Below are 13,693 nucleotides of genomic sequence, written 5' to 3'. Positions count from 1 at the left end.
ATCTGCACAAATCCAAAACTCATTTTTACACTTGCTCATGTGTGACTAATTCATTTGGTGGCACTGAATGACAGCTACCAGTTCACTGTGTTTCTACAAATACTCGGAAAATTAGAAGTGTGCTGCAGAATGCAGGGAAAATAATAGTGCAGGTGTTCTGCATAAAACCTTGTGATATTCAGTTAATATTACTGTGGGATGCACCTGTCATGTCCCAATGAACAGAAAGTCATCCAGTGACAGTAGATAAGCACACTTACGGTATCAACTGCTTATTGTTATTATTATTATTTTTATTTGAGTGCTTAAAAAAAACATATTACTTGTGTTTTATTTGAGAACTTCCCTTTACAGCCCTTGGACATTGCTAATTATGCCATCTAAAGAGTATCAGCAAAATCAAATATGGTCAAGGTCAATGCTTTTAATCCCTAAATTGAATCTGTACATTTACAACTATACCATTGATAAATGTGTAGCGAGGTCTGGCACGAACTCTGTTTGGATTACTTTCGGGGTCAGTGCATGTCTCATTTAACCTGATTAACATTTATGGATTAAATCACAGCAGCAGTAAAAACATTTCCTTGTTCCTGTTGGCTCGTGTGGCCATGAAGCAAATATTACGGCAAATATACAGCAGCAGCTTGAAAAAGGGAAAAAAAGTGAAAAGTCATTTTGCATTTTGTGTTTTTATTTTTTTCCTGTCTTTTCTTTCGGTCTGTATAGGAAATTAAATTGAGGCCAAAAGTCCACGGTTCATTTTCTGTTCCTGTAATGTCCTCTACACTTGCAAAGGGACAATAAACCGGTGAAGCAGCATGTAATGTTTCAGCTCCTATGCAAGTCTGATTTATTAAAAGCATGCTGTCTGCTTTATAAGGTACCGGCCCTGGATGAAATCCCAACAGACAGAGGAAATTATTTGATGCTGAAGCCATATCTAGTCTGACTGATTTCTCTTATGTGCGTACTGAGACACAGCTTGATGGCACATGAGCGAAAAGAAGGAATACATATTAGAAAAATTCAATCAAACATAAACAGAGTTTGTGGTTTTCATGCACATAAAGCTCAGAGGTCATTAATGTTAACATTCAGAGTTAAATCTTTATGTTTACTCATAATAATTGGTCACTTGGGGATTTTCTACCACCTTACAAGAGCATGTGATCAGCAAGCATATTTACACATGAATAAGCTGCATCAACATGCATTTTAATTTTTGAGCCAAAGGAAACACATTTTACATAGAGGTGAAGGAAACCACAGGATAATTGCTACAAAGTAGACCTCTTTATTACTGCAGACCTATCCATACAGTTATTGGTCATGTGTTCTGCCCCTTTAAAGCTGTAGCAGACTGCTGAGAAAGCAGTCACTCCTCCACATTTTTCTGCACGTGCAGAAAAGTGCAAATGCAAATTCCTCGCTGACAGTTTAACCAAAATCATTTCCAGTGGAAACTGGCCGACATATCCTCAGCATAACCATGTATAATATCCACAAACTTAAAAACAGCTTATACACACACAGTACGGTAATATTATGTTGAAGCACAGTACGTATCACTCCGCGAGGCTCCGCCTACGATAGCCGTAATGCTCCGACAATCTATCAAGCGGTGCGGCTTCGTAGCTTAGCAAAGTCGTACTAAAACATTTTTTTTTACAGATTTTTGAGCGCCGTGTACATAAAATCGGTTCGAGGTCACCAGAATTCATACATAAGAATTATAAGGGGCACTGTCGATTTTTTCAGAAAATCAAAGGATTTTAAGAGCAACTTATTTTCCGAAAAACACGGTAATAACGACGGCCCGCTAGCATGCGCTACCAAAAATTGTGCTTTGATGTGCATCTGACAGACGAAAGCCAAACCAGTTCCACACCACTGAAGCTGCAGCATTTTTACAAACCAGTTCTGGTTCGTCTGTTTCATTCAACGATCCGCTTTCGCCCTTCTCATTCTCCGTCGCCGCCATGCTTTTTCTGCGTATGAAAACAAAGGCACTGCGCATGCACGTTTTACTCATATTCTATGGCGATATTTCATTTTCTTATCATTGCCCAACATTATACCGGTATTACCGTGAACGGTATGATATGGCCCAGCCCTAGCCAGTACCTATCCCAGCTGTCTCAGGGCGAGAGGCAGGGTACACCCTGGACAGGTCGCGAGTCTGTAGCAGGGCTAACACAGACACAGACAAACATTTGTACTCACATTCACTCACGCATTCACACATATGGGCAATTTAGAGTTTCCAATTGACCTATTCCCACTAACTGCATGTCTTTGGACTGTGGGGGGAAGCCGAGTACACGGAGAGAACCCACACAAACGCGGGGAGAACAATTTCTTCCTCATTTCCTTACTTCTTTGTTTTATTTATATCTTGCACTACTGCAGTACTGTTCATATGTTTGATTTTATATATTCCCTAGATGGTTTCTGAATCTTGAATCATCTTGTCATCCAAATCGGTGTGTAATTTTGGACTTCTATGGCCATGAGATGAGATTACATGAGAAGGAGAATTCTAAATTTGTGCTATCACTGCTGTCCTTGTTCCTCTCCAACACATGCCCAGTAGGCCACATTGTAGCAGTTGCTTTTACTTCTGTGACACTGAAAAACATACAGAAGAATTTTGATGACTATCAAACATCTTCCAAAACTAATGCTGTCTTCACTGTGCAGCTAATTATGGGTGTTAGAAATGATCATCAAATAATTATTTCATGAAAAAGCCATTTTATTCTTTTGATTGGTGGATGCTTAACGGCTGAAAGAAAATAATTATTAGAGGAATGGATGCAAAATCTGCCCCTAGAGCCACCTTAAAGGTGAGGAGTTTTTTGATCTTTTACAAACAGGTGTTTCAAAACTGTAAACACTTGTACAACTTTAAACTAGCTTAAAGGGCTCATCAGTGACCCCACAGTTATTCATCAGGGCAGCTATTAAACTGTTAAAAAACCCACAAAAACAGCAAAAATCGCTGCTCTTCACCACGTCAATGCTTCTGTCAGCTGCTAACAAAATGTAACATGATAAATAATGACTGATTTTTCTTTAACAAACTCATAAATGATTCACTTACTCACACAGGCATATTATTAACTACTGTGCTTCAGCTTTAAAAGGCAAAGCGTCGGCTTTTTTCTTTTAATTAGAACAATGATTTCCATTTGGCTGTTTTGCCTTTGTTGTAAAACCAACCCACAGCGCTCGTTGTCTGCATCAGAGATTCAGCAGCACTACAAATAGGCCAAGCATTTGGGCTGTGTGCCTTCCTGACAGCCCATAGGGAACCTATGGATTGGTTTGTCTCGCTCCGCAGGCTTTTCAAAAACACGCCATGCTGTGATGCACATAGAGCAGCTCTGGAGGCTGGGATCCAGCCGGGGATCCTGCTTTACAAGTGGTCAGGGCCACATTGATTTAAGGTTTATACGATCAATGCTATCAGCATGGGTTTTAGGAGGGTCACCACATGAATGTCAATATCCCCAAGAGCTGAGCTGTGTCACAATGGCCATCCCCTCCCATAAGCTGTTGGTGTGTGTGCACGCGTGTCTTCCCTTAACATTGAAGCTTGTACATTTTCAAAAACACTAACCACTTACTGTGGAATGAACAGTGGTACAACATAAAGGGCTGCCACTGTGATTTCTCTACAGTCATGAGAAAACACTTTATGATTTTGCAATAACATAAACAGAGATTTACCAATTACCATGTTAGCATGTCAAGAGATTCAGGTGGAACCCTGCCAATTTAGTGTGCTACAATTACACTCAAATAAATAAAACATGAGATTTTCACTGGTTTTGGGAGTTTTGGACTTGGTTTAAATAAATCTGTCTGTTTCCCAGAAAAACAAACACATCAACATTTTAACATCGTGTAAGGATTTTATCTTTTATCACGATTACTTTTTCCTTGGCAAAGTTAGACAGCATGAGGTAGGGTGATTAGATAAACACTTACAAACGATACTCTCTCATGTGGTGATTTGATGTTGTTGGTTTATTATTGGCAGTGTAAAGCTAGTGTCAGCAGTGGTGGTGTGGTAGGGAATGTTTCCCTAGTGTAGAAAGTTCCTCACTCGAGGTGAAGGCAGCCTTGACCCTGACCTCTCCTCTAGCTCCCCAACCACAGTTTGATTAGCACCATGTCACTTTGGTTGCAGATGACAGCAGTGGTCACTGATCCTGAGGCCTGCACTACAAAGCAGGATTTGGGCCTATCTGGGTAACTATAGCGATAACCCTGGGTTTCCTGTTCTTCGAAGGTGCCTTACTTCTTACCAGGGAACTAGAGACCGACAGGTAATAACTGCCCACTAACCAATCAGTTTTCCAGAACATAGCATCAGCATTCTTGGAAGATCTCTTAGGACACTACACAGACAGATGGAGGATCTAAAGGTTTTCAATAGTTTCTAATGTCTGAAGAGCATTACTATTAAATATAGATTCTTAGATGCAGCTTTATTTATTTATTTATTGGCTTATTTGGACTCCAAAATCCGCACACAGCTTAGACTAAACCTAAATTTGAATCCTTTTTTCAAATATCTTTTAAACACTGCCAGTTTTCTTTTCCGGCTTCATACAGGCTGAACTTTATTAATATAGTAGATCTTATCCACTCCTACTGCCCTTAAAGTGCACACAAATTCATGCCGCGCTTTTAATACGAAACTACTGTCGAACGCTTTTCCTCTCAAACACACTGTTGCTGTATTTGCAGAAGCTGTGTTGCTTTTACTCTGTGTTATGTTTAATATCTTCATCATTTTCTAACATTACAGTTTTGTCTTCCTTTGTAAATCAGTTGCTTCTGCTGCCAGTACACTTCTCCATAATGGTGATTGGTCAGATGCTGCCAACATCACCCCTTTCATGAGAATGCCAGGAGAAGCCTCATGTGGCTGCTTATTCTGACTGCCAATGTTAGTGTAAGTGAGTCTAGATAATGAAAAGATACCCTGGGTATGTTGGACATCCTTGGTAGTGCAGTCCCTGTTGGGGCCACTGTGTTGCACCCCTCTCGACCCTGTGTTTTGCTGCCCAGTGCTCGATGGTGATCTTGCTTAGGCCTTTTATTGCGATTCAGGTTAAGACTTTTGCATTTCTATGCATTTACCACAAATTTTCTCTATTGTATTTTCTCTAACTGAGTTGCTTGTGTGTGCGCTATTTTCATTTGTGCTCTTTCAGAAGCGTTCTAGTTGTAGCCCTTTGTTTTCATTTAGACATTTTTCTCTCCTTAGTGAGGCAGAACATCATCTTGCTGGGAGGCATATTTGGTGAGCTCCCCTCCCCACAGATATACATGTGATTAATTTCATTGTGTTTGCAGTGAGGCACCACTGGGTACTCCTCAGTGTAGCATGCCCCACAAGTGGGCTAGCTTTTACCTATTATACAATAGTAAACCTTCTTTTTCATTTGATCATATTTGTGATTGTTTCTAAGCCGTTTTCTCCATCCTAGCAGCTTCAACACTGTTCGTAATTGACTTCTGTTTTGTTGAATAAATTGTTAGAATTAGTCTGCCTCTCTGGTATGGGTCTGTGTGCCTTTATTATCCACTGATAATTAAGTTTTGTTAAAGCAATATTTCCTGTGGTGGAGTTCCTCAAGTGGCATTGTTGTTCTCTCTCCTATTTCCACATTATTACCCTCACCACAGTAGGACCTGCAGTCTTATTTCCTTGAGGGTTAATGTCCATCGCACGATGTGTTCAGGCTTGTATCAAGTGCTTATTTCAGTTTATTCTGATGGAGCTCCCACATGACAGTTCATTTTTCCTAGTTAAAGTACATCTGGTGTGCTTTCCACCTTGCTCTTTTTAGAACATCATTTTTAGTCGCAGCTAAAAATGTCTGCTAGCTGACGCATTGCAGCCATCCCACCCATAGTGGAGAACCAGTCTGCCCATAGACAGATTAAAGAGCCTCATCAGCTGGGTTTAGATTTGCTCTAATTGCTGACTCATCAAAGCATTTTCAGCGCCCTGCGCCGTACAGATGTGGGCGCCTTCACCCCAGAGGTGAACATTCCCATCAGAAAAGAAATGTCGAGTAAAGATGGCCACTTGGAACACCTTTGTACTGACTGGCTGTAACCCTTCACTCTCAAAGGGACAACTGATAAAATCCTCAAATCCTTTTTTCCATTTTTTGGTGTGCAGGTTTTTCTTTGAGTTTTTTGCAGGTTTCTTCCTCCTCCAATAGAACCTGACGTTCATGTTTGTTCATCTGCTTTTTTTCAAGTGGGGCTGGATTTTTACTGGAAAAATAACAACCTCCTCCTCAGCTGTGGATTATGTATTATTAAAGTCATCTCTCATAGTGTAGTTCTGCAATAGAAAATTTCAAGCACTGAAACCCATTTTCTTAAAGGTCTTGGAATAATATGTAATATATAACAGCTGGATTTTGGTTTTTTTTAATAGAGTCTCTCTTTGTGGGAAATTGTGAATTAATCTTCTCAGTTTCATATCTTAGCTGCATGACAAAACACAAATCTAAGCATGAAATACCCCCCCACACACACACACAAGCTTGACATCAGAAACAATCATCATTACATTTTTTTCTTTTTGAAAACAGATCTACCAATGCAATTTAGCAAAAGCGTTTAAGAATAAAAGTACTTTTCAGAGAAATAGTTGGCCATCCTAATACTGATAATGATGTAAGCATGAAAAATGTCTACTGGAGAGCCTATTTCAGTCAGACCCAAACGAAGGTTTAGCCTGAGTCGCTGCTGCCATTAACATAGAGCTCTGACACTCTGAATCTAATAAAAACCTCCTAATAACTTCAAAGGAAACGTGTTCCTTGAGGCCTTCGACACAGGTGAGGTAAACAAAATCTGTCCACACCTGCTGACCACCCAGCAGAACTAACCTCGTCAGTAACCTTCCCAACGATTTGCTTCTATCTGTGAAAGAAAACAAATTAATTCCACTTTATCTCATTACTAATTAACTTTTTGTCTTGATTTCTCCATTTTTTTTCAGGCAGCACTATGATGCTTGCTCAAATTAAAAAGTTGTGTTATGGCCTCTGAGGAAAAACAATAGAGCCAAGAGAGATTCACGGGGGGAAAAACATCAAATCTAACCTCTAAGCTTGAGAATATTAGGCATTTATACAATGTAATTGACTCAGTTTGTTCTGGATGCCTCTGTGCTGTATGTGATGATTGGATTGATCCACTGAGGCCCTGTGGCAAAATAGCAGCTTATTAGAATTTGGAAATTAAAAAGGGAGAAATGTGTATAGCAATGATACACTGGAGCTTAAGAGTCTTGACACATAAAACAAACATGCCACACTAAACACATCTTTTTTTTTAAATATATAGGGTATTTATTTGTCTTCATCTGAGTATCGCAGTTTACTTTGAAGCTGTCTGTGCCTGTAGGGTTCAAGCTGAAGTTGAGGACATGTGTTTGAACTGCCAGTGTCTCACCTGGTGTTGATACAGACATGCACAAGGTTAGTCATCTATTATGGATGACCAGCACACAGCCAGCGGAGGACACTGTGGTCACCTTGTTGGATGCGAATGCAACCTCCAACTTTAGAACACAGCGACTGAAAAATAAACCGGCTAAACTACTGAAAATTCATTCGTGTTGTTCCATATAGTCAGAAATAATCCGTAATATTATAGCTCACTTGGAGTCAGGGGGAAAAAAAAGTTCCTGTGGCTTCAGATCCCAACTTTGCTGCAGTCCATTGAACCCGATTGCCTTTTAGGATCAGACCCATAATAAGCCTGGCTTATCCTCAAGCTTTAAAATGATGGAGTCCCCCCCAACAACCACCCCATCCTCCTTCTTAGGTATAAACAGTCTCAACGGTGTGGTGTAGTGGCCAAGCAATGAACTGTGGCTAATTGGACATTCCTGGCTGAGCTGACCTGGCTAAATTGTGCAGACCTGGGACTAATTCCAACTAATTTCATGAGTCTGGTAAAAAGATAGCACTGTAAGACAAATATGAATTTTGCAACCACAGGATACACTTTCTGCGGGCCTTTGGAAAGAATGCAGATTTGAGACGCTTCCAAAGTCGATCTTGTATATACTTATTATGACATCATCAGGCTAAACTGTTGATTTTCTTTTACAACCTCGTTTGTCCACATGGAGATCAGACTTAAGACTGAGGTCTGCAGTCATTAGACTGCAAAATTAGAATTTCAAAAACCTACATCGCCTTGTTCTCAAGTTATTGCAATCACAAGATTTTCAGAAACCCTGACCTTTAGGTCGAGGTCACAGTGATTCGAACTCGAGATTTCTAGTAGATACACCCACGGTATCAAATTGAAACGTCACTTCATTCTCGAGTTTTACAAGCCCGGGTGTCCACGCCCGCCCAGCAGGAGGACGACAATACCCCGACATCTTTTACGGCTGAGGGGTAAAAAGCGAACAAGCACGTATGTATTATCTGCAGCTGGAAGGCACTATCTGAGGACGTCCCCCTACTCTCATAAATGTTTCTGTTTACACCTCTGTGAAACACATTAATCCAACAGTCTGACATGCCTCTTGTTGATGCAGGTCTGGCACAGATATACTCATCTTACCAAGCGATACGGAGTTATCAACATGAGTTTTAGGAGCTATTTGGAGTGTTCAATGTCACTCGATCCCAGCAACTGGTTTGGTAAGTCAAGCATTAAATGTGACACCAAGGTTGAGCTAAACTGTGAATCATTCTTCTTTTCATTGCTGCAGCCTCATTGCATCACCACAGAGTAGAATCGTTTCTAAACATTTGGCTGTGATCTAATGAAAGTGTCTTTTTTGCTGCTTTTATTTAGACATCATCTGCTCTGCGTACTGAGTGCTTCCAACCTGAGGTCTCCTGTGATATACAACAGGAGCAGGTCCAGTTACAGGTGTGCGGTTGAGCTAAAAAGCCTGTAAAGCAGCCTTCACGGGATCTTTTCTGTATCCATAAGGAGCTGAACGAATGACACAGCTTTGGATTTATAGGTCGAGGACTCCAGCCGGGTGGCAAGCTGCAGCGGGGCCCGGGCAGCACAGTGGCAACACCACTTCCATCTGTTTCCATGGTCTGCTCATATCTGCATGCTAATCCTTCTCTACCCACACCTTCATGAAAAACACCCCGGTGGCAGTGCTGCCGCTGCAGCTCGTTCAGGATGAGGAATGAGCGGAGCACGGAGCACAGAGACATGGACCTGAGGTTGATGGGATGTGAAATGCAGATAGAGCAGGGAGTAAAAATCTGAGATTAGTGGAAAACCAAAGGGGCGAGAAGCAGAACTGGCACCCTGGCTATCTAATTTCCACATAAAAATGCTGTCATCACTGAAGCCTGCGCACCTTGTAGATGGACTTGATGTTTGCTAATACATGTAAAACATGCAGAGGAAAGTCAAAGTCAGTTATCCGTCATTATATTAAGGTCTGAAGGTCAATGACATTCAGCGGGTGTTGAAGCACAGCTCCGTGCCTCCGTTCAGCAGATATAGCTGCTGGCAAAAGTCTTCTCAAGCTGACTAATCATTTGTGTATGCAGCTATAATATGCTTTCAATGTCTGAAAATACATATCATCCATCAAAGCACGATTGTAATGTCTTTGGGCTAGAAAAGGGCACTGGGAGTAGGTGTGGCATATCTAAGATCTAATAAATATACATTTCCTCAGGCAAGAAGAGGAAGCTGTGAGATCTAAGGATTCATTTCCTTCTCTGCCGACAGAGCAGATAAGGTTTGATACAGTGTAAGCATGCAAAAATCTATATTTTGCAAGTGAAATGTAGAATTTCACAAGTATATGTTTTGCTGCCATAGTTTATATAGCACTAAAAAGCACTAAATCTACAAGATTTGTCTGCTTTTTCAGAAAAGAAATATGCGGGTTGTGCTGTTTCATTTGGAAGCAAAAACAAAAAAATGTGCCATCTTATCAGAAAAAGACAGATCTCGGAGTCGTTTTGTTTCAGAGAAGAAGAAAAAACAGTGATGTCGTTTCATCAATTTGATCTCATGTCAGTTTTAATTAAAGAAAGAAAAAAAATCTTCCACCAACATTTTTCATTTTGCTAAATTTTGCCCAATTAAAAAGTTCTTATATGTGTCAAAAGAAAATGAACAGCAATATAACATAGCACTTTCCAGTTTTAGCTCTTTTTAGCACTGAGGGTTTACCATCACAGAGATGTGCAGGATGCGGAGCTCCTCCTTCGTAGAGACATTGGCTGGATCCTCAGTCGGTTCTGGGAGGCTCAGGCTGCCGTCTTGGTGATGGATGTGGAAGAGCAGAGTGCCATTCTCCAGCCACTGCTGCCTCCAGCGCACTAGAGGGATGTCCTCCGAGTTCCCAGAGATCTCTTTAAAAACATAAAAGACAAACACAAGGGCACTCAGAAGCTTTCTGTTATTGCACATAAAATATTACCAATATCTTGGAAGAGACCCATTTAAATTTGGACAGTTTACCAGCAAATGGCATCTTCTGATACTGGAAGGTTCAATCGTGCAGATATCAAATATGACAGAAAGTTAGCGAGTGAGCAGTCAAAGGCACGTGCAGTTTTAACTGCACAATAAAAAACACTACAAGCGTTCACTCAACTAACAAAATAAGACAGAAGGGACACATATTCAATTTAATTTAATTTATTTACAGCAGTCCTCCTCTGTCAACAGTCATGTCATGGTGCCTTATTTTGTAAGATAAAGATTCTACAACAAAGAAAACCTCAACAACCAGACAACCCACTACAATCAAGCACTTGGTGATAGCTGGAAGAAAAAACCCGATATCACAGCAAAGTGTGTGATAGACAGGCCGGTCCATCGTGCGCATTTAACACTTCGCTTCTCCAAAACGTGAAATGTACACACATGCAGTAAGATGCAGTAACAGCAGAGGAAGATGTTTTATTTCAGGCCAAAATGAAAATAATCACGGACATTTTAACACATGTACATGTAGATACATATTAGCCTCCTAGCTTAATAGTTTCTGGCGATTAAGGACTCTGGAATGCACTTTATACGTTTTTTACTCAGTACCGACTTCATGCCTTTAAATATGTTATCTCACCCTGCCGGTAATGCAATTCCTGCATGCATGTACATTTCACACTTTGGAGAGGCAAAGCATAAAACACGGTGGACCAGCGTGTCTGTTACAGGTTTTGCCGTGATACTAAGTTGGAAGAAACCATCAGAAGATACAGGCTCAGGGAGGGGCAGCCCCTGTAAGACAATAACAATTATACAACTAAACGTCTTTACGCAGAAACAGAAACATCTGACTTATTTTAACCTCTATTGACAAAACAGTGAAGGTTTGTTTTATGTCAGTTAGGAGACAACAGAGAAAACATGTGACAAGAGAGTGATTGAAATCATCAACCTCTATATTCCACATGATTAAAGTAACATATTTACACACATTCATAGTCCCCAGGGGACGAATCCTCCCACGTCACTCGTGTTTTTCACATTCCACAACAGATCATTGCATACTGGGTGCTAGATGAAGAGTCAAGGTTAATCCCTTTACACTTCCTCTAGTACCACCATCAGGTTGGACTTTCAGAGCATTTAGCTCAAAATGCCACTTTTACTAAGTATAACCCACAGAGATCATCATCTCTGTCACCTCTTGTTTGCATGGGTAACAAAGTTTATTGGCATTGTCGACCAAGACGCCTGCAATCTGATGAGCAATTTCATATTTGCAGCGCTCGGCACCCGTAACCTGAGAGATTCAAGGACAGTCGTGACAGTTGTGACATTTTCTATTACAGTAATTCATTCATTCAGTCTGCATTGTCCGGAAATGATTTATGCAAATACGTCGAAATGGATTGCACTGTTTTAGCGTTTTTCTGATCCCTGCTTATACCACTCCCACAGCTGACAGCCGTTATATCCATGGAAAAAGAAAAAAAAGAAAAAAAATAAACCCACGAGAAAGAAATGAGTAAACAGTGATTTTATGGAAGCAGTGGAGCATGAGAAACATTGTGCTTTGTGTCATACCTCAGCTCCCAAGACAATAAATTCCCCTCCTAGCTATTTGAAATATTAGTGATGTACGCCAAAACACACAGAGTGCAGAAATGGAAAACATTATGAATGCATGGCAGAGCGTTATGGGTGATTTTCTGTTATGTAAGTGTGAAGAGTAGCAAATGCATCAGGTTCATAAGTTAGCAGAAGTCCTGGAAGACATAAATCGAAACAGAGATCACTTAAATTGCAGCTTAAGTGGAATATAGCGTATGTTCCAGATGTGATTTTATGACTGACTTTCAGCAGCACTAAGGAAAGCAAGGATTTGGTGATCAGATCACGGTCTAGGATCAAACTGGTTAGGTATGTTGTACCTGAACACTATATTATATTGCATCAGGTTGGAGTTTCAGAGCATTTAGCTAAAAATGCCACTTTTACTAAGTATAACCCCACAGAGATGCTATCATCTCTGTCACCTCTTGTTTGCATGGGTAACAAATTTTATTGGCATTGACGTGCAAATCAACAGATCATTGCATAAGTGACTTGGACTGTGAGACCTACATTCCGCCTCCAGATTAACACTTTCATTCATTTATTCATGCATTCATTCAGTGAGTGACTTATAAGCCTATAGAGCATGGAATGTGCGGAAGTGCTTCAGGAAGGTGAACGCGCGCAAAGCTACTGGTCCGGACGGGATTCCCGGCCGCGTCCTCAAGTCATGCGCGGCTCAGCTGGCTGGAGTGTTCACACACATCTTCAACCTTTCCCTTTCTCTGTCTGTAGTCCCAGCCTGCTTCAAAATGGCCACCACACTGCAAAAACTCAAAATCTTACCAAGTATATTTGTCTTATTTCAAGTCAAAATATCTAATCACACTTAAAATAAGCCATAATCAGCTAAAGAGTAACGTTTCAGTGAGATATAGGAACTTGTTTTTAGACAGTGCATCTTGGATATCTTAAGTGAAAAACTCTTGAAAACATATTGTTTTGAGTCATATCTCACACGAAACAAGCTTTTTTGGCATTTCATAAACGTTTTAAGCTGCTGTGTTATTTGTAAAAGATGTATCATCTTGTTTCAAGAAATAGACCTAACTTGAATCAGGACATCAAATCTACTTTATTGAGAACTGCAGGTTAATATCATGCCCAACATTGCATTATTATGAGTCTTAGTATCTTAAGCACAGTGTATTTATTTTTCTTACATACCAGTCAAACCATATCAATGTGACATTGAAAAAGAGGCAAAACACTGAAATTGTTTCCCTCACTGAACAGATTGCACCAAAAGTAAAATAAAAAGTAAATAGAACAATTTTTTTGCCAGTCTTTAAAAACCTTATTTCAGCCCACATATTCACAAAAGACTCAAGAATAATGTTTGATGATGTCAGTTAGATCATACTTCACTGGAATGTACTTGCTGTTATTAAAGTTTACATAGTGGTATGCTGTATAATCAACAAGATTTCCAGCATCCACAAAAATATTTGCCTGAGCTAGACAGGGAACTTCTACCTCATAAGCTAAATATTGATCATTCCACCCAACTGTAGAGAGAGGCTGGCATTCAAAACAATACACAGATGCATTTACAATATAGATGTTTTTAACAAGTGCAAACTCTGGAGCATCA

The 13,693-nt window shown here is 40.2% G+C and overlaps 1 protein-coding gene across 7 annotated transcripts in view; it reads right to left on the bottom strand.

The window, feature by feature from the left end:
• astn1 (astrotactin 1) overlaps positions 1 to 13,693 on the bottom strand; it is a 488,070-nt gene that overhangs the window by 349,109 nt on the left and 125,268 nt on the right. For all 7 annotated transcript variants that reach the window (XM_082514225.1, XM_082514227.1, XM_082514228.1 and 4 more), the window contains exon 2: positions 10,222 to 10,403. In XM_082514225.1, coding sequence (XP_082370351.1) covers positions 10,222 to 10,403 — 182 coding nt within the window. The remainder of the gene's footprint in view (positions 1 to 10,221; positions 10,404 to 13,693) is intronic.

This window comes from Aulonocara stuartgranti, assembly GCF_965226115.1.
Source record: "Aulonocara stuartgranti genome assembly, chromosome: 18".
Classification (NCBI taxonomy): domain Eukaryota; kingdom Metazoa; phylum Chordata; class Actinopteri; order Cichliformes; family Cichlidae; genus Aulonocara; species Aulonocara stuartgranti.
The sequence above is the reverse complement of the archived record's forward strand: the minus strand, read 5'-3'. Positions and strand labels throughout refer to the sequence as shown.